At 41.5% G+C, this 21,395-nt stretch overlaps 1 protein-coding gene across 6 annotated transcripts in view; it reads right to left on the reverse strand.

Moving 5' to 3' along the window:
- The window catches only part of CUX1 (cut like homeobox 1), a 416,613-nt gene that overhangs the window by 222,016 nt on the left and 173,202 nt on the right, over window positions 1–21,395 (reverse strand). For all 6 annotated transcript variants that reach the window (XM_090026255.1, XM_090026256.1, XM_090026253.1 and 3 more), the window contains 2 exons: window positions 18,779–18,826; window positions 2,939–3,017 (listed from right to left, as the gene is read on the reverse strand). In XM_090026255.1, the coding sequence (XP_089882381.1) occupies window positions 2,939–3,017; window positions 18,779–18,826 (127 nt within the window). The remainder of the gene's footprint in view (window positions 1–2,938; window positions 3,018–18,778; window positions 18,827–21,395) is intronic.

The following is a 21,395-nucleotide window of genomic DNA, read 5'->3' on the forward strand; positions in this document are numbered from 1 at the left end:
CTCTCGCCTCCAGCTTACCTCCTTTCCCCCATGCCAAGCTTGCAGCAAGGCAGGTTGTATAAGGCAGCTTATTTTCAGTCATTCATCCAAGTATGGAACAAGCTCAACCCTGCTTACTTTATTAGATTTTAAGTACATTTTGAAAAGCATGCCATTTCTCTGTTTAGCTCCAGCATTTTATATGTAGTTGTAATAGCTAACATATTCAAAATTATCTGCAATTACCTCTTAAGTCAGCCTATCATTTTCTAGGTAAGAATTACATATTTAATTTTAAAATGACTCTGTTTGAAGCCTAAAAGGGAAGAAAATAAACTTGTGGCCTGAACTGTGATCTGGGGGATAAAGTCCATACACCTCCTCTTTTAGGAAAAAGCAGCAAGAGGCGCGAACAAGAAAATGTCTGGACTATTTTTTCCATTCAGGAACTAAAAATGATTTTACTTCCTTTCTTCCTGATACCATTGAAAGTGTCAGGACCAGGGATCAGGGTTTTCCATTTGCCAAGGAAAACATGGTAAAACCCGGATTTCCTCATTTTAAGGAGAAAAATGTGAGAAATGGTGCGTTTTCCCTTGAAGGATGGCAGAGTGCCAGCTTGCAAGAGGCTGGGGGAAGTGGGAGAATGGCGATCAAGCAGGGGTGCCATGTACATGTGCGCGCATACACTTGTACATGGCCACAAGGAAGACTGGAGAGCAGCTTCTGCCTGTAAGTCTGGCAGGGGGAAGGCACAGGGATTGAAGTCCAGATAGTGAGGGAGGGAGGGAGTTTGGCAGGGCTGCAGCTGGGGCTGCTGCCCAGACCAGATGGTGCATTGGGCTTGGGGCCCAGGGCTGGAACGCATGGCCACAGGGCCTGTGTGGGGAGTCAGGTGGAGCCGCTGGCGGTTCATCTGGGAGGTGGGGGGCGAGGGGGAAGTTGGCTGTCCACCGCTACATGCACTCCGGGGGGGGGCGGTATGGGTGGCACGTGCCTCCCAGATTTGTACATGAGGCAGGGGTGGAGGCAGGCTGCCCACTGTGGGCTTGGCTTCCCTGCCCTGCCTGCAGGGCCTCTGCAGCCTGGTAGCTAGGCCCTGGCACAGCAGGGCAGAGTAGGGTGGGGAAGCTCAACGCCATTGCCGCAAGCCTCGTGCTGCCATGGTGATTTGCCCCCTGCCTGACTGGCATCTGTGGAGGACACAACTCTGCAGCGCCAGTCCCACAGCTGCCAGGCAGGCAAGGTGTGCATCGCTGTGGTGGTGCAGGGCTCATGGCGGTGGTATCGAGCATCCCCACCCTGCTCTGCCCTGTTGCACTGGGGCCTGCCCGCTGGGCTGTAGAGGCCCCAAAGGGGAGGGCAGCAGTGCAAGGAGCCTGAGCCATCTGCCACCATCCCTGCTCCCCCCAAATAGGTTCTGCTCTGGCCATGATACCCGTGGAAGAGGGGAAGCTGGGCTCCGTGACTTACTCTGCTGCAGCAGCTACTGCCTCCCACAGCCAGCAGCCAGGGCTCAGGAGCTGCTGGGGGGTAGGGGGCAGGGGGCGAAGGCTGTGGACCCAGGTCCTTGGTCCCACAGCACTGGCAACTGGGGACTCCTGGGGGATGGAGACGGGGGACAGGCATAGCTGGACCCAAGGCTGGTGAGTGAAGGGGGCAGAGGGAACTCTGATTTTCCATGATAAAAAATTCAAATCAAATGCTAAAATTTGAAGACACTGAAGAAATTTAAAACAGAAACTTTTTAATTATACAATGTGTGCACATGATTACCAAACAGAAGAATATAGGTTTTCTTCAAGAACCATAACATCACTTCCTGGGCATTAGTCATCAGTTGCAATTGCTATATGGTCCTATAAAGGATACTGAATGTCTGACAAAATGACACCTTTGTCACGTACAGTGATGCTTAATGTTAAATGGCCACGTCTGCATTCCATTCATAGCTTTCTTAGAATATCATAGCCCAGTTCTCACACTGGAAGAAAAATATTGTGATATTTTGGAATCAAAAGCATACCTAAATATTTGGTTTGTTTTACTACGGGAAGGTACCTGAAAGTGGCCTTTCTTTGATTACCTGACCTTAATTAAAAGTGAATGCCAAGTACCTTCTTCCCGTGAGGTAGGGACTCTGGAGATGTATCTATCTACCTTTGATGTAGATGCTCATTAGTTTATACATAAGTAAAATTAGACCGTATGGCTGATACGTGACAATCTCTACGACATTAGCAAAGGAGCGGGAGAATAGAACCCAAGATTCCCAGTCATTTGTTCTCAACAAGACTACAAAAATAAATTCAATGTTTCAACTGAAAAATGAAAATTAAGCCTCTTTCAAATTGGAAGCAGAAAAAATCAGGAAGTATGAACTATCAGAGTCAAAAGGGACTTGAAAACTGATATTATATAGAATGGACAGTTGCATAATAATAATAATAAAAAAAATGATATAGAAGACTGACAATGTTTAGCTTTTCAATAGCCAAAACACCTTTCCTGTTCACTGCTGAAGTCTGGCAGAGTCAAAACTCTGCCAGCTTTTGCTGGCATGAGTGTCTAAGGTGGTGTTCTTTTCTCTGTGCTTTAAAATTACAAATATAAGATATCGATTTATTTTGTTCATCTCATCTGGATGAAGTTTCAAGTGTGTTGTCTTTTTCAAAAGACTGTGAATTCATATAATAAACCATATACATTCTGAGCATCTTTCAGAATCATATAATACTGTAAAAATATAAAGTGACTCAAAATAATTAAAATTTAAACTCAAACCATCAATCAGCCTTCATTACAGTTCTTTCTGTTAGACTAGAGATAATGTCAATGAACATCCATTTGATGAATATAAAACCCTACTCAAACCTCTACTGCTGAAGTAGAAGAAATGCCCAATAACATCTGGAATTACAGAGACCAGCTTTTCAAAGCAGGATAATAATTTGCTTACCTGGAACATCAATTAATCTCTTATAGACATTCAAGAAGGCTGCCTCTGCTTCTTTACTTCTTTTTCCCAATGCATCAATCTAAAATATGTGAGGAAAAAAGAAAGGCTTAGATTGGCTCTGCACTCACCCTCAATGGTCTTAGAAAATAAATGAATACATTTTGTAATATCAACTTAGTTCACATAAAGAATGCAGGCTTGCATTTTATACATAGACTGAGAAAATTGTGTGTGTAAATCTAGGAGTATTTAGATTGTATTTAGATTTAGAGTGGCAATATAAGAGTATTTTCACTATGCTTATGCTGAATATACTAAAAATGGATTTTAGAATAACCACCAGTATCTAACATTTTTAGGTCCAACATGATTTATTTTGGTATATAACTTATAATATTGTTTGCAACATATCCTTCATTTGGAATGAGACACTTTCCTTTGCTCCTTACAGAAGTCTAACTCTGCTATAACATGACACACAGGTAAGGTTTGGTTCACATTCTACTTCTACTGCAGCAAAATGTGCATAACTTTACATTTTAATACGTATCTTAGAATGTCTTCAGACGTGTATTTTTCCTGATATGCTATTATATCAAAGACTAGACTATCAGACCTCCCACATACAAAGGAAATTTCCTGTAAGTCTTGGTCACAGGCTCCCAACCTAAATTTTGAATTGTCTTCCATTTTTAGGCTTAGAGTTAAATCCATACAGCCAGATTCTGTAATATGTACGTCCAGCTGATAAGAGGAGTTGTATGCCCATATGTAAAGGCAGAAATTGCTCAATACTATGTATTATAATTTTCTCTCAGTAATTTAATTTCAACGAAATGTCAGGTTAACAATTGTGAAAATGAAATATAGATTCCATTGTGAAAGAATAACATTTAAAATATATTTTTAATGCACTGTATTAAATAACAAGACATTTATAATGACAAAAAGTTTGACAAAGCAACAGACCCAGTTAAATTACGCCCCACAATGCAGAAGGAGACAACAAGAGAAGCAGAAGTGTCTTTGGCAAAGTTTTCTTGTAGAGCGCTGAGGTCAGAGTTAGTGCTAGAAGGATGGATATTATAGTTCCTGCATTTTATTAAAAAAGCCAGGAAGGATCTGAAGAACTATACATATCTAAGCCTGATTTCAAACAGAGAAAGAAATGATAAGGGATAACATTATGAAACATTTTACAAAGTGTATGTCAACACATACTAAAAAAGGAAGGTCCTGTCTGAAAAACGTCCTTGAATTCTTTAACCATATTATTGATTTGGTAGATAAGGCTGAAACAATGGACAGAGTTTACTGTATTTGTGTTTTAGTGAAGTATCTTATACTCTACTACACAAAAGACTAATATGCAGAATTAGAAAGTATACTACAAACGGCCAACTGAAATGGACTCAAAACTGCCTTTGGCACAGGAAATAGAGGGTGCCAAGTGAAAGGAAACAGCTTAGAGAGACGAGAGATAAGGAGTGGGGTGCTGCAGGGTCAGACTCTGTGCCACTTCTGTTTACTCTGTACAAAAATGACTTTGTGAAAAGGAAGGATTTTGAAAAAGCCTACAACTGGAGATGATTAAAATAATGAAGAGACAGCCATTAAATGCAAAGAAACAGCAAATTTCAAATGCCTTGTACAGAAGAATCTTACAACTTGTTGAGAATATGCTAAAAAAGATTAATGCCACAAAATTGGAGAAGGAAAACCACAGAAATTACAGAGAAGAAATTACGATTCAGTACATAAACCAGGAAAAGACTTAGGGAGAGGGCTTGTGGAAGAAAGTAAAGACACTAAAAGCATCTGCACAGTGCTTGGCAGGAGCAACAAAATCTTGAAATATACAAAGAGGTTGTAGAAACAGGAGGTCTTTTAATACAATGCAAGGCTGTATTTAGAACAATGAGCCAAATTCTGGTCCCACTTGCATCCAGGAAAATCTGGAGTAGTTGGATCAAACTTGTGTAGAGGTGTGTCAAAATGGCACTGACGTAATGCAGAATCTCGTCTGCATTACTGAACTTGCGTCAGATTAAGAAAGCCTGGGTATCGGGAAGTAAAAGGCAAAATGACTGAGGATTTTGGGAGAAGATGCACATTTTGAAGAAAAAAGTTGGCTATGCTTGGCTTTTACAGTTTATCAAAAAGAAAAGACAGTGGAATCAAGCATGAATGCACCAGAAAGCAAGGAACAGAAAGTGATGGACAAGCTGTTTACTGATTCAAATATAGAAAATCACTGATGAACTGAAGTTCATAATGGAATAAGCACACATGTATTTTGGTAACACTGTCTTCATAAAAAAAAAGTGCATTTAAATTTAGCTTATAGAACAAAGCCTGAAAAGCACAGGGAGGTAAAATCAGCATTTGAGAAAACCACATAATGTTGGTGGGGAAGGGGGGGAAGGGACGGGGTGTTGCTCTGTTTTGGAGTAGAAGAGGGAACAGAAAGCTGCTATTGGCTAGAGCTGAGTTTCAGATAAAGAGGTCTGTTTTGGGGGTGGGGGAACATAGAAAAGAAGATTCTGGAGGTTTGAAACTGATTTTAATAAAAATTATAAAACCAGAAAAGTTTAAACTTCATACACCAAGTGGATCAGAGGTGAGCTAATGAAGGCTGTTTTGTAACGCACAGGAATGTACTTAATTTTCTCTTTTTCATGTTGAGACTCCATATAGCTATAGTAAGATTTTATTTTTATTCTTCAATTAGTTAATATTACTTTTATTCAAGTTGTCTGACAAAATTAAGCAATTTGTCTGGTTTACAAACTGCATTTAGAGTGAGTACCTCAGTACCCCTTAGAACGAACACAAACACAAAGCTATAACTAAAACACTACCAACATTTAACCCAGATTAAAAAATTGCGATGCTGTTTCTGAACATAAAGGGGAAAAGTCAGCATCAGAGAGAAATACCGATGCAATGAAGCAGAGTGTAAATTTAAGCCCAACAACAAAGAAAAAGAATCCTGAACAACAAGGTAATAAATATTCAGAAAGTTGACTCAAAACTTTTTATAGTTTAAGTGCTGTTGGCTGAGGATCTAATGAGAATCAACTGGGACTACAACATGTTAAAAAAAAGTTAAAATAAAATTTTGGCTGCAGATTTTTGTAAGCTGTGAAAAGGTGAGGGAGTCAAAAAGAATACAAGTCAACTGATAATTATATTTGCCAAGTCTTGAGACCAGCTCAGCTCTGAATCTTTATCTGTCTTAACCAGGCCCCATCTCTTTTCGACTAGCAAGAAACACTGACCTCTGTACTTCCCACTCCATAAGCATATGCTCACTTTTAAGTTTTGGCATACTATTTGTCTTGATAATACCAATGGAGCTATATTGAGATAACAGAAATAAGACACTAGTGTGCTAGGAATCCTCCCTCCTTAGCATACTGTTCATCTTTAAAATACCACTGGAGCCATAGGCAGATAACAAAAATAAGAAACTAGCATATGAGCAATCCTCCTTCTGTCCACCTTACTATCCAAGGTCAAGCTCTTTTATGAATTGTTGCATGCAGCTCAAAGATCAGACTAGGCACCGCAGGAAGAGATGAGAGGAGGGAAGAAAGAGTGGGGAAGAAAAAATCTGCATAATCATCTGTCTGTATCAGCTCAGTGAAACATCTTCGTTTGGTCCCAATCCACACTTGCCTGTGCGACAATTGAATGGACACTACTACTGGCAAAAAACCATAGTAGCTTGGATAGCCTAATTTAAGTACACTGAGTCTTATGTGATCTCTCTAATAGCTGAGTAAATCTAGAATCATGCCAGTGAAACCAGTAGATTTATCTTTGCATTTACCCTTTTGTAACAAAGATCACAATTTGGCCACTGAATACTTAGTAATGGCAAGATCCAAAAAAGTGCTAAATGTTAATTTACATTAAAATCACTTCCCCTTCCATTCATGCCCAGTTAGAATTCACATGGAGCTATGTAAAACCCATCTCATTTAATTTATAATCTATAATTCTTTATTCTTTGAGGAAGTTCAACACTAACTGAAAGCCTGAGGTCTGTAATACCCCACAAATCACCCCGATTCAGTGTTTTGATTTGAAGGAAAGTCTGCACAGGAGAACAGCCTGTACTGAACGAAATACTCTCTCAAAGAGCGCAGTTACAACCAGAAGGCTGCACTGTTGTATTTTAAAGGTACAGCACAGAGATAAAATTAAAAAGCTGAGGTTACAGACACCAAAGCATTTTGTTTTGATGAGCTGTGGACTGGAAGGGATCAACAGGTTAAAATGTTGCACATAAGCTGAGAAAAAGATAAAATACCAGACAGGGAGGGGAGCTGACTTTCACCAGGGAGCAATGTTAGGATACTTAAAATTTTACTTTTATAGGTGTGGGATACACCCAGGCATTTTTTTAAAGCTTTTTAACAATCCAATATATTAAAGAGAGCTCATCAGGAAAGGGACCTATTGTCTTCTGTGAACCAGTGCTTCAGTTAACAGCATATAAAATGTACTGGAACTGAGTATAACAGTTATGTAGATACTTTATATGATTTTTCTTTTCATGATCACTTTTACTAATATGCCTCCAGGGATAACAGCTAATAATTGTCATTTCACTATGTTGAACCCAATCTGCAGCTACCTTACCCTATTAAAATAAATGACTTGGCTCTCCAGTAACTTCTCAAAGACTCATTATAAAACTTTACTATTTGGGCTTGAAATTTAATAAATCCCTGGCATACAAACATTATAGCACATATATTATGCTACATCATCTTGAGAAAGAGAGGGAGGATGATTCTCTTCCAAGCCTGCTTTACTCATGGATCTGAAGACGGCTCATGAGGCCGATCCGGGATCAACGGACTCTGTTGCAACTTGGACATGCGTTTCCGAGCAGGGTGGGTGGCTCTGGATTCTTGATTTGGTCCACAACACTCCCTTTCTGCCACTCCTGCTATTCCACCTCCTCTTGTCATTATATGGTTTCAAAGTACTGAGATCCTTGCAAAAAATTCCTCCTCCATTTGGGGCGGTCCTGGGTGACAGTCTCCTATGAGTTGATGTTACATTTTTTCAAACTGGCTTTGAGGATGTCATTGAAGTTCTTTCCCGGCCCTCCTCTTGAGCGTATGCCTTGACTGAACTGAGAGAATAAAACATGCTTCGGGAGTCTCAAGTTGGATATCCAGATGACATGACCAGCCCAGCAAAGTTGGTATTGGATGATCATTGCCTCAATGTTCGTGACGTTTGCTTGCAAGAGGATGCTAATCTTGGTGTGTCTGTTTTCCCACTGGATTTGAAGGATCTTCCACAGGCAGCATTGATGGTACTTCTCCATCAGCTTGAGGGGTCTCCTGTATGTTATCCACACCTCAGCTGAGCGGAGACTATAGCATTATTCTGGTGCTATAAACACTAAGCAAGAGTAGTTCTCTTATCTCGTCATGTTTTCCTGTTGTTGAGGCCTTTTAATATGTGATGCCATATAAGCAGCAATATTTAGGGTAAAGATTATGTTAAAGAAAATCTTAACAAAATAAAACTCCCCAAAAACCCACTAGAAATTTCTTTAACTCTGCATCACAAAAATGTTTTAATATAGCTGGTGTTTATTTAACTTTATTCAATACCAACAGTAATAAATACATAATACACTGATGTTCTGTACATTTTTAAAACATTTTATTAAAAGAAGTATCACAGGTGACAATGCAAAAAAGTTTTACTGGCTCTTCCTTGCATAATTTAAATGCACAATTACAATGATTTAAATTGTTTCTTCTTAATATTGTATCTGTTTTCCACCCAGAATATTTTTAGCTAAGCTGTAAAATACATTTACAAATACATGTGTAATGGAAAAAATGAAAGCTCTTTAGCAGAGTTGCTCTAATGTAGCACAGAGATGTGACATACTCTAAGGAATATGTAATCCTGTATACATAAAATTCATATATACCAGTGAGTTCAGGGTGCTGCCTGCCCTTTGAGTTAAAACAATCTGGACTAAAAACTGAAGTAGATTACATATAAGTGGGGTCCAGATCCTTCCAAGTTTCAGCCCTGCTCCAGAACCAGGATAACACTAGATAAGCCTCTTCTTCCCATCCATGTCCAGATAAATCCTATTCTTCCAAGGCCAACAATCATGTCCTTCCCTAAGGCAAGATTATTCTTTCAAACTCACAGGATACAGCCTCCTGGGTATCAAGTTTTGATCTTTATGCCAACTGAAACAACCCCACCTACCCCATAGGTGTTGGCAGCTGACAGCAACACTTTGCTTCCTACTGCTCAGGCTACCTGCCCCCTTCAAGTCATTGCTATGTTCACGCCGCCTTCCCCTCTGGTCAGCTTCTGCACCTAGATGCCTTGGACTCTGCACTGATCTTCCTTCCCCTCTCACCCCAATACAGAATATTCAGAGCAGAAGCAACTATTTATGTTACTAATTGGGAAAAATTGACACCTGGGTGCCTGTAGATGTGCAGGGATGCTGCTCCCATGTGCTGTCATTACAGCACATCAGAGCAGACTCAATCGAGTCTGCTGGAACATGCTAATTAGCATGCCCCAGTAGCCTCTACATCTTGTGTACTCGGGGTCCCCATGCTTCAAAATGGTGACGGGATGCTTTAACTAAAGCTTGTCAAACAAACTTTAGCTAAAGCACCCCCACCACCATTTTGAAGCGTGGGATACTGAATACACATGACGCTGAAGGCACTTTAATTACAGTGGCTCTCAGAGCCACTTTAAGCAAAGCACCCCACACCCCACCACTCCTGGAGCACATGTAAAGATGCCCCTGAAGGCTTTGATCTTCCAAATTCTTTAAGCAGGGTGGAGCAAGATGGTAAAGGCAGAGATATGCACTAGCAGACGCATGTTATCAGCAGGGATCCTGGTTTTCCTTGACCAAAAAAAAATAATAAAAAAATCACAAGTTCTCAAATAACCCGCGGCCCCCCCCTCCCAAATTCTCTGATAAAACCTCAAAATCTGTGATTAAAGTGAAAGGCCCCTCACAGCCCACCAGGCCCTGCTGTTGCTCCTCACTCCACCCCCAACCACACAACCCCCTGCCCTCCCCAGCCCTGCTGCAGGGGGCCCATAGCTGCAAGGGCTACGGGGCCAGATAACTGAGCCCACAGACTCCTGCCCCCAGCAGGAAGCAGTGGCCACTGCAGTAGAGCAAAGCCCGGCTCCCCTCCTGCTGCGGGCTCAGGCCAGCGGCGGGGGGCAGCTTCCCAGTGCTGCACACACTCGGGGGGGGAGGGGGAACCCGTACCCCCCAGATCTGTGCACAGGGTGAGGACAGAGGCAGGCGGCTCACTGAGGGCTCAGGCTCTTGGTCTGCTGCCCTCCCCCAGGACCTCTGCAGCCCAGCAGGTGTGACCCGGCACTGCAGGGAACAGCAGGGTCACATGGGGATCTCCTTGCTGCTGCAAGCTCTGTGCTGCCCTGGCAAAGCATCCCCTGCGTGCATAGGGTTGTACCCCTCACTGATGCCACGCACGGAGGGGATGCGTCTCCAGGGCAGCGTGGCACTCACATCGCAGCAGGAAGGAGATCCCCGCTGTGCCCTGCATTGTTGGTTCACACCCACTGGGCTGTGGGGGCCCTGGGGAAGGGCAGCAGGGCAGGGAGCCCAAGCCTGCAGGGGGCAGCTTGTCCCATCCCCCACCTCATGCACAGATCTAAGGGGCATAGGTCCCCCCACTCTCTGGGAGTGTGTGCAACAGTGGGGAGCTAGCTCCACCCCTACCCCCAATGAGCCCCCTGCAGCCCCATCCCGCTCCCCGCCAGGGTCCTGCAGCCACACACTGCAGCTCGGGCCTCAAGCCCCACACACCACATGGCTGGGCAGCAGCCCCAGTCCCGCCTAGCACTCCCTCCCTATGGGGGCCTCAGTCCCACTCTCCTGCCCACTAACCTGCAGGAGGTATTCTTCAGGCTGCCTGGCGGCCATGTGCATGTATATGTACCTGGTGCCTCCTGCCTCACTGCCCACCTCCCACTCCCCCCAGCCCCTTGCAGGCTGGAACTCTGCGATGGGTCTCTCTGTTAAAATGAGAAATCCATGTTTTCCTCTGGTAAAGGGGAAAATCTGTGTTTTTCTGTGGGAGACAGACAATCCGGATCCCTGCTTATCAGGAGCTCAAGCCTCAGAGAAATACATGCTGAGGCTTGAGAAATACATGTTGCTCTTGCTGCAGAGAAATACACGTTGCAATCAGCAGTGTCCAGGCTGTAACTATTGGGGCACCTCAATATAGTCTATTGCCCCCGGTAGTCAGCCCTGGCTTGCTGGCCTGCCCTTTGCTCCCAGGTGCCTATATGCCTCTTGCCTGCCAGGACTTGATGGTACTGAAATTATGGAATAGGCCCTCTATCGTATAACAGAGGAACAACTTTAAATGCCTCTCTGTCTATGCATAGTTCTGGGTTGCCTTTGCCCTGTTCCCTGTAGTCCTGCAGACTTTCTAGGCCCAATCAGCAGTCCAGTGGGGTGAAGTCTCTGCAAAAGCATCCCAGCGAACTTGACCGCTCTGCAAAACAATCTCAATGGGCTCAGCCACTCTGCACTCAGTCCCACCAGGGTGCCATTTTCCTAGTTCCTCTCTGGTTTGCATCCTAGCCTATACAGTCTCCAGTTCCCAGTAATGCTTTCATCCATTCCCAGCAGGAAGCTCCTGCCTTTAGCTCTGCCTGGGTCAGACTGCCCCCCCTGCCTCTGGGGCTGAGTGTATAATCTCGAGGCCTGCCCCTTCTGGCCTCTCAACAATTTATCTTAAAGGTCCAGTCCCCACTTCTCTTACTCTGATTCTCTAGTAAGGAAATGTCTGCTGTTATGCAGGCCCTGTGTGCACACATACTTACAAGGGATTGGGCCATATCTTCTGCCCAGCCCCAGGCCACCTCGATCTGGCTCTGCACACTGTGATCAGGCTCTGGGCTTCTGTGCTGCTTCTCCCTGTCCCCATGCCAGGATCGGGCCCTGCGCTGCTCTGTGTACCCAATCCAACATGCAGGGCCACAGCCCACAGAGCTCCTAAAGGACCTGGAGGGAGCCCACAGGCCAAATTACATGGTGCCAGGAGTCAGATCTAGCCCTCTGGCTGGAGGTTCAACACTCCTGTCCTACAACTACAATACTGAATTTTAACTTTGCAACATCATTTCCACAGTTCAGAAATGCAATACTTCTTTTCTTTCAAAGCAAGTTCTCCAGCCACGCTATGTACCTGACTCCATGCTGCAGTCTCATCAAAGGGAGAATATACCCCTCTCTAGATGTTCAAATGCGTTTAAATCACCTTCTTGAGGGGAAATGTTTTGTAAATTCATTTTGTTCTTAGCTGGGTTTAATGCAATTTAAGAAACATTTTCTCTCAAGAAGGTGATTTAAGCATATTTGAACATCTAGAGAGAGGTATGTCCTCCCCTTGATGAGACTGCAGCATAGCTGTTAACATTCATAACATTTTTTGGTTTATTCAAATGCATAAATGATTGATTTTTTTGGCTGGCTTTAATGCTATCATTTATGCATTTGAGTAAACCAAAAAATGAAACATAATGGCACTGCTGTTGCCTCAAAGCACATTGTGTGTTTTCACTGTTGCAATTTAGAATCAGAACCCAAAACATAAAAAAACCAAAAAACCAAAAAAAAAAAAAATCCAACAACCCTTTTCTGCTTTCTTTTACAAAGAGAGAAAAACTCCACTGACAGCTGCTGAAATGATGTTAAAGATAACAATTATCTAGTGGAAATATTAGATTTGCTCCGCATTGTTTGTTACATACAATGGTTTAATAGGACTTTTATTGAAAAGCTGCAAAGCTCTGGGCCTAAATCAATGAGAAGAAAACTCTGAATTTTGATGTATGCTGTTGACTTCCACAACACAGAGCAATTTGTAATAGCTTTGCCTCACTGTTGTTTTCAAAGCTCCTGCTACATCACAAGCATTTATTTTTGACCACAAAATTACATTTATTCAACAGAAAGCAGCTCAGGGTCTTTAAGAGGTTAACTTCTGGAGTGCTTGGCTGCTCTCCAGCCCCTGTACTAGAATCAGTGCTAATGCAACAGCACACAACAGCACCCAGGCTAGCCGTGATTAATAGACTGCTGAATACGCTGCTTTCCACATACACACACTTTTCATTCCCCTGCTTCCATAGATCATGGACTTATCCTCAAAATATCTGACTGAAATTGAATTTGGCTTCTCTCTCAACCGTTCATTTCCTATGTTATGCAAGGTTATATCCTTTTCTGCATGAGCAGAACCAAACCAGCTGCAGCTTTTGAGAAGAAAATGTGTTTTCAATTATGAAGCTGGCCTGAATATTGAACTACAGTTCTACTGCTACTCTAATTGAGCCATCATGGAGTGAACCTACAGGAAAGAAATTCTATTAATTAGGTTTGTAAATTTAAGAAAAGGAAATTAAGTAAAGAGAAGAGAAAAGAGAAGAGAAGAGAAGAGAAAAAGACTGATTAATAATAGGCAAGGACTAAGTCTACCAAAAAAAAAAAATATATATTGCAGACAGGAGGAGCATGTGATCTGTCATTATATTTACAATACCATTAAAACACTTTTTTTCAAATAGCATTATTAGTAGTTCGAATATAACCGTACAATCACATCTTCAACTTCCGTATCCACAGCTAGAAAATTATTACATTACTCGACTGAACAAATCAATAAACCTAAATAGCAATTCAGCTAAGTATAGAGTCAGAACGGCAATACCGGGATTCCTAAAACTGCTTGCATTCTAAGAGCAGCATCAGAAATGTCATTCACAAAAATGCCAATGTGTTCTTTTGGAGTATTTGCTATAAAGGATGCTCCAAATTAGGAATTACTGTGCTACTGTTGGACAGTACTGTTACACCACATGAAAAGAATGCCAATGACCCCAGGAAATCCTTTCCCAGCCTTAAAATATCTACTTGAAACATCACAAATATGGAGTCGGACATTAAATTTCCACAGAAATTTTTTTTCCATAGACTAATACAAAACTTTATGTTCTTCAGCTATATTTAGGATTGTACATGGAAGGTTTTCTCTATTTATATGGACATAACCAATAACAACCTATTGTGTTTGGAAAAGGTTTGGATAAATATTAACTTGAGGGTTTTCCTTGTTAATTTGAAAATTTCTGTCTCATCAGATGTTTAAAACATTTTATCCTTTAACATCCTGGCCTTTATTCAGCCTAGAAGAGTGAGTTACCTATATATATATATATATATATATATATATATGCCCCTCAAGTTATTACCTGAAGCAACCAAAAGACCAGTTAAGAGGTAAAGTTGAAACAGCATTTCCACTGAATCCAGCTAACACCCAGAAACATAATTATTTTCTTTACAAAATTGTTACATCTCCCTAGACAACCCAATTGAGCTACTCTTCACTGCCCTACAACTCCTTTGCTCTTCCTCACACAACCCAATTGATATCACCTGCACAAGACTAACTTCCTTCTGTCCTCCTTCCCCCAAATTTATTGATTGATACACAATAAATAAATAAATAAATAAAAATCAATCTAACCTACCTACTGTGATGCACATACAATGATTTGTATTCTTCTAAAGGGAGGGATATGAATGGAAATTCAAATACAATCTTAATTATGGAATGAGTACCATAATAAAAAGCTTTAATGTAATTTAGTAAGTTCTCACACTGTACTGTAATGCTTGTAGCATGGTAAAGGCCGTTTCAGAATGCTTTTATTTTAAATGTCACCAGGAAAGATCTGTACTCTTACTTAAGCCTCCATGATCTGTACATCAAAACAGCTCTTTCCAGCAACTAATGGAAATAGGATATTTGGTAATTGAAACAGTTTTCATCTGCAATTTCCTCCAATTGAGACAAACATCTATAGAATACAAAACATTCTGGTTATACGTATAGGTCTTCTGGGGGCTTTTTTCAGGAGTTTTGTATATTATGGGTGAGGTATTATAAATATAAAAAAGTGAAATACGAAGAAAGAAGAAAATTTAATAATTTCCATGATAAAACTAAGGAAAAAATTTACTATTGGAAGAGAAGTGGGCATGTTTAAAGAAATAAGCTAACTGCAGGCTCATGTGCTGAATCCTCAACAAAGCATTTACAGGAAGAATACTGAAAATAAGCTATTTAAAACTAACCTTCTTCTCCAAACCATGCCAGATCCACTAAAATCACTTGTTCCTTCTCCAAAATGCTCCCCAGTAGGGGTATGCAAAGCAGCCTGTATTCGATTCGGCCCGATTCAGGGGACAGTGGTTCGATTCAGCCGAATATGAAGATTCAATGTTGATTTGGAGAATCAGAGATTTGGCCATAGATGCAGCTTCATACATTTTTTCTATGTACCTCAAGGTACTGTGAATGCCTAGATGGTGGGGCAGACGAAGCGTCTCACAGGAGCATAGGGGGCCCGCGGTGAACCTGGAAGTGGACAGGAAACACTTCTGGTGCACTTCTGGGTCCACTGCCAAGCATGTGGGGGATCCCCCCTGGCTCAGCCATGGGGGGACCCAGGGTGGCCCCCCAGACCCAGGAGATGCCAGTCACTGAGCCGGGGGGGGGGGGAAACGGGGTTCCCCATGCACTCCGTGGTGGAACTGGAAGTGGGCCAAAAGTACTTCCTACCAACTTCCGGGCCTGCCGCTGAGCGGGGACCCCCCCCACACTCCCATGGGACGCTCCGTTCACCCCACTGACCCAGCATTCACCAGTCGCGTCCGGTACCTTGAGGTATGTAGAAAAAACATATAAAGCTGTGTCTAAGGCCGAATCATCGAATCTCTCCAAACTGAATCAGAGGCTTCCAATTCAATTCAGAGAGATTAATGGGTTTCCCGATTCAATTCAACTTCGGGGATTTGGCCGCCAAATCAGGCCAGATCTCCTCCGAACTGAATCAGCAACCAAAGCTTTGCACAGCCCTGCACCCTAGTATGCAACATGCTCACTGCCATTACAAAGTCCTGCAGCAGAGGGATGTCATACAGTCGAGTTTTAAATGTCAGCACCTCCTGACGTCTCCTATACAGTTTTAACACTATTTTTTATATATCAAAAAATGATCTGTTTCCAATGGGTAAAAATATTTTAAAACTGTACCAAATTGCTCCAGAGGTATTGGGAGGGTGGGGTGGGGAGACAAACACGGGGACAGGGATGGGCACAGACACATACACTATTTTAACCCCTACAGATCAGTTCCAGAAGGGGCATATAGTAAAACTACACGTATATTATATTCTGGAAAATCTCTGGAAGTTGGAGTAAAAGTTTACATGCTGAAAGCCCTTTTTACTTGTGCATTTCCAAGCACACAAATTAACAACAAATTGGTCTTAAGACAGCACTGAAAGACTAGCTCTAGATATGAAATTATAGCTTGACAGACATTAGGCTATGAATCTATTCAAAATTAAGGCACATAACTCCATGTTGTGTAAGAAACATTAAGCTTGAGAATCAGTCATTCTTAGTTCTTTTTTTGTAGTCTGCAATATGATGAGGGTAGTTATGATCAAGTTTAATGAAAGCTCCTAAGACCCTGTCTACAATCAAGAGATTGCTTCCAGTGTAAGTACAAAGATGCTGTTACAGCAATGCAATCTTCTAATGCAGACCACTGTACTGATGGGGCTTGTAGCAGGGTGATTTACTCTGGTAATTAATCATATTAAAATACTTGTACACAAGCTTTGTTACATTAGTACAGCAATGAACACCCATGAATGAACAACATCAACCAAGTATTGTATGGTGTATATCTGCTCCCATTATACCCAAGTAATCTGCTTTTATACCAGTGTAAATGTGTTGTATGTTCACACCCATAGATTGGGTGCAATGGGAGAAATCTTTTAAGTGTAGCAGGAGCAGAGTTTGATTCATACTCAAGCCAGCAACATTCCCTTCATGACTGCTCCATATCTGTGCACTCCAGTCTGTACAGTATAAGCTGGAAGCTAAAGTGAAAAAGTCTAAGTGGTACAATCTGTGCAAAGCAATTTGGAAGTGAAAATTCCCATTGTCAAACTGACTTACAGAGGTCATTCTTTTTCCTCACATGTTGCTATTTTATATAAGGATTTCATCTGAGTGATTTTTTTTTTCATGAACATGGGAAATTAAGTAGAAATCATTTTAAAAACTTGCACCCTGCTTCCAAACTAAGAAATTATTGCCTATTTGGGGTACATATGGAGCACAATGTGCAAGTAATCAGAAATGTAACCCTTGTTAAAAATAAGTGTTTACACTTAATTCCTTATGCAGACTTTGGAAAACATACTCCTAAATTTCTCACTGCTCTGACGGGAATTGAAATAGTAAAACAAATCAGCTTACAGCTTATTATAGATTTAGAAAGTACACAACTCTGCAGCTTTGGTACAGCCTTTGGGATAAGAGATCTATAACCTTTAACAAGGCATAAGCTTACGTCCCAAGCCAACCTCTGATGCACAAATCTTTTTTGAGAAGTGTTTTACGAGTTACAATTCAGAACTATGCAATATTTTGAAATGGATCTTATCTCTGATGATATAGTTACTCACATGTAAGTGTCTCTTTTTCATAGAATTGAAAAAAAATTGAATTGTTTTCCCCCACATACGCATTAGACAGTCTCAAGACTTTCCTGGATTAGCTCTTTTATTTATAGTTCTGAGTTGCTTCCAGTGGTGTTTGCACATGTGCACACCTAGCCAGTGACATTTTCATCCATGCATTTATAGCTCTGCTTAGTGACTGAACTATACATGCCTTCTTGGCGTTGCTACAAACAATGACACTGGCAGCAGTGAAACAAAAGGAAATTTGAGGGAAAAGTAGTAATAGACAGAAAGACTTAGAGCCTCTTGCTTTCCTGGTGTTATGGAAAGATGCAAGATCCATTAAACTCAAGGCAAAAATCTCTTGTCAGGCCCAAGCACTCTTTGAGAAAATGACAGAGAGCAAGTGCTTCATCATCAATCACAGCTTAAATCTACAATTCTGCAATAGGCTGCATCTTCCTTTTCCCGTAGGAAGATGCCATACTTCAAAACAGCCACAGGTTCATTTTTGATTTGTGATAATTTTAACTGCCCTTTTCTCAGTAGAATGATGCCTAGTGGAATAGAAGAGGTAGCCAAGAACAAAGTTATTAAAACTTTTTATTGATTGTCTAACATCACCTATGAACCATAGGATCTAGCAAGTTCCTTAGTGTACGTTTCACATTTGAGGAAAAGGTTACACTAAAGACTGAAAGCTACAATTATATTGTAATATTCTGTATCTGTTTTATACATATTTCATGCACCATATTACTTAACATACATTACAAATTACCTTATATTTAACTCCTAAACATCACACAGACATTCTCTCTCCATGCCAACATCGACAATTAAGATGAGGTGGGGATCTGAATTGATCTTCAGTGTTATAAATGAGAGGATGCTGTGGACAGTTTTCACCCCCAACTTTAGAATTTAATTTTCCGTCATAGTCCATAATAGCACAATTCTGCTGAACTCCCAGGAACATGTCTAGTTCACTTCTTTTCATAGACAACTGAAAATATGGGGGTTACAAGAATGGTGGGAGAAGTATTGAAATATATATTTCACATCCACATCTGTCCACCTCCCGCTGCCCCCCAGTGCTCCCATCCTGCTTACAGCCCTAACCCCAACAAAGCTCCCGCGAAGGGCTACAACCACTTCCCCTGGAGCAAATAAAGGAGACCAACAGTGACAAGCTAAACAAAAACTTATGTTCTTACCTCCCCCTGGAAACTCTTCAATAATGGAGCTACCTGTTTGCGCAGGTCCTGGAAGACAAAAGCAAAAGGGATTCCATCAGGAAATAATCATTTACAAAAGAAAGCAGAAAAAAGAGTGAATTTAATCAGACTAAACTTGACTAATTAAGTGTTTAGACTGAAGTAGTATGCTGTCAAACTTCTTGAATACTGTCAGCAGTTGAAGTGTTGGTTTTTTTGGAATATTAAATAAAACTTGATTACTGGAAGCTTTTGGAATGTTAACTAAACTCAGATTTCTTGGTGCACTCCAATGCATCAATACTAGCATCTAGATATTTGCTGGAATTTTTCCATTTTGCTGTCTGCTGGGTGAAAGGTGTGACATTTTGTCCTTTATGTGACATGAAAATGCATACATTTTACGCATCTTCTCTCCATGAGCTTTACCTATGCAAAAATAAGATTCTGGCTTGATTGTATTCCCCAATATTTAACTACTTTCTAAGACTAGAATGCAACATACTGTTACATACTTATTATTAGAGATTTTTCTCGTATCCTGTTTATACTAATAAAAAGTTAATGAAGAAATAAAAATAAAAGCTTGAATTCAGGGCCAAGATCATGCATGCCAAGTTTCAGTCTACAGTGAAGGTATAAAACGTCTGAGGAACTAGATTTATAATGGAAAAACTGGCACCTTTTTTACTTTATTCTGATATAACTATACTGATCCAATAAGAAGACAGAATCATAGGAAATAAATTCCCCAAACAAAAGAGAAATCTGTCCTTGGCAATTCCTGTTAATTTCAAACTAGTTTGTGATGCAACCACACAGCTTGCAGAAGTGCAGAGACCTGGGTTCAGAACTGGCCTCAGGGTCTCTTACTCTGAAGATCAAATGCAAAAGCAAAGTTTCAGCCACAGCACTGAAATCACTCTGTACAGAACGTATATTTGCAAGTGATAATGACTCATGCAAAGTTTCATGATGAAGTTCAGCAAAACAAAGCATGGCCACATCGGGCAGTAGGGAAACCAAAAGTTGCTGGTTTCTAGGAGCGTCTCAGGATGCTGCCTGAACCAGCAACTGAGCTGGCTCAGGGCAAGTGAGCTACTGCATTTAGTCAGTAGTATCTTGATGAGGTTTGTGGTGTGGCAACAACATTATTTACAGGAACTTATATAAAGAACTCTCTATAGTAAAGAAACAACAGTCTTGCTACTGCCCTTGCAAGGGTTGGGGGCCATGCAGGGAAGTTGCTGCTTCCACATTTGTATTTAATGATATGGAGATTTGAAGGGGAAGAAAGACAGGTAGGGATAATTTGCATCCAAAAGAAAGAAAAAAAAGCCAATGGCTGAACCATCATGGAAGCAAAATGTCAGAAGTCAAATCAACAACATCTAGCAGCATATAGGCTTCATGAGGCCAGCAAGGGGTTAACATGCAGCACCCTAGCTCCCACCCAGCTGCCACTTCCCCTATTGCTCTGGCTGCAGATGGCTCCCTCTCCCTCCCCTGGCTTCTGCTCCATGCGGTATACCCCCACCCCAGGGGGCAAGGCAACATGACAGCACAGCACAACCTGCTATGCAATGGGAGCCAGAAGTCCAGTGTGCCTATGCAGTGCAGTGCCGCTAGCAACCCACAGGGAGCTGAAAGTGAGGCAGGGTGCCATGCAGGGGAGTGCCAGCCTGCATGCACTGTGCAGTGGGGTTGGGGACTGTCTGCCTGCTCACACACAGTCTGGGGGGACCATGGCCCCTGCTAGTGCTGCTCCCTGTGGTGTGGGGCTCTTGGTGCAGGTCATAGGACATGTGACCCCTGGCCATATTGAAGCTGGACAGCCCTGAATCAAAGTTAGCACCAATTTGATCCCCAGCTTCTCCCCACTCCTGGCCACCACATTATCAGTATGAAATGTCCTGGCTTTGTTTATTCAAAATCTGACTATATCGCATGCAATATATCACTGAGTTCTCATTGGCTAAGACTCTTGGAGGGTATCATTAAAAATCTGAATGAATTATTACACCATAAGACAAAAATAGAAAGCAAGTAAAATAGGTCAGGACAAAGTATCAAAGCAGCAATAAATATTTCTACTATCTGGTTTAAGAAGGGGAAAAAAACAACTCAAACTATAGTGTCTGGACCAACAACATCAATGAAATAGTGGTGTTTTAACATCAGGGCTCTATTTGTCCTGAATCATTTTAATGTTACCTGTGAAGTTTCTGTAGTGGTTTAAGATCCTAAAACAACACAATAACTGTATGACTAGCTTTCCAGGTTAAGGTATTATATCTTGTATTGTGTTAGGGTTGACGGTAGTTTTATTAAGAGGATGGTGTATGTATTTGTACAGGACTGTTTGGCTGGGGACAACCCTGCCTCAGGCAGGGAGCTGGACTAGATGACCTCTGGAGGTCCCTTCCAGCCCTACTTTTCTATGATCCTATACTAATAGCTTTAAAAAAAATGTGATTGCCATACAACCTGCCTTCCAACCTTCTATACAATCCTTACCTTATGGATTCTGAAAGCATCTCCCAAGCAATCAATACATTGATAAGACAAACCTTATATTAATAATTAATATATCCACATATAGTTATATTATGATATA

Source organism: Crocodylus siamensis, chromosome 13 (assembly GCF_052110815.1).
Source record: "Crocodylus siamensis isolate JL-2025a chromosome 13, ASM5211081v1, whole genome shotgun sequence".
In the NCBI taxonomy this organism is placed as follows: domain Eukaryota; kingdom Metazoa; phylum Chordata; order Crocodylia; family Crocodylidae; genus Crocodylus; species Crocodylus siamensis.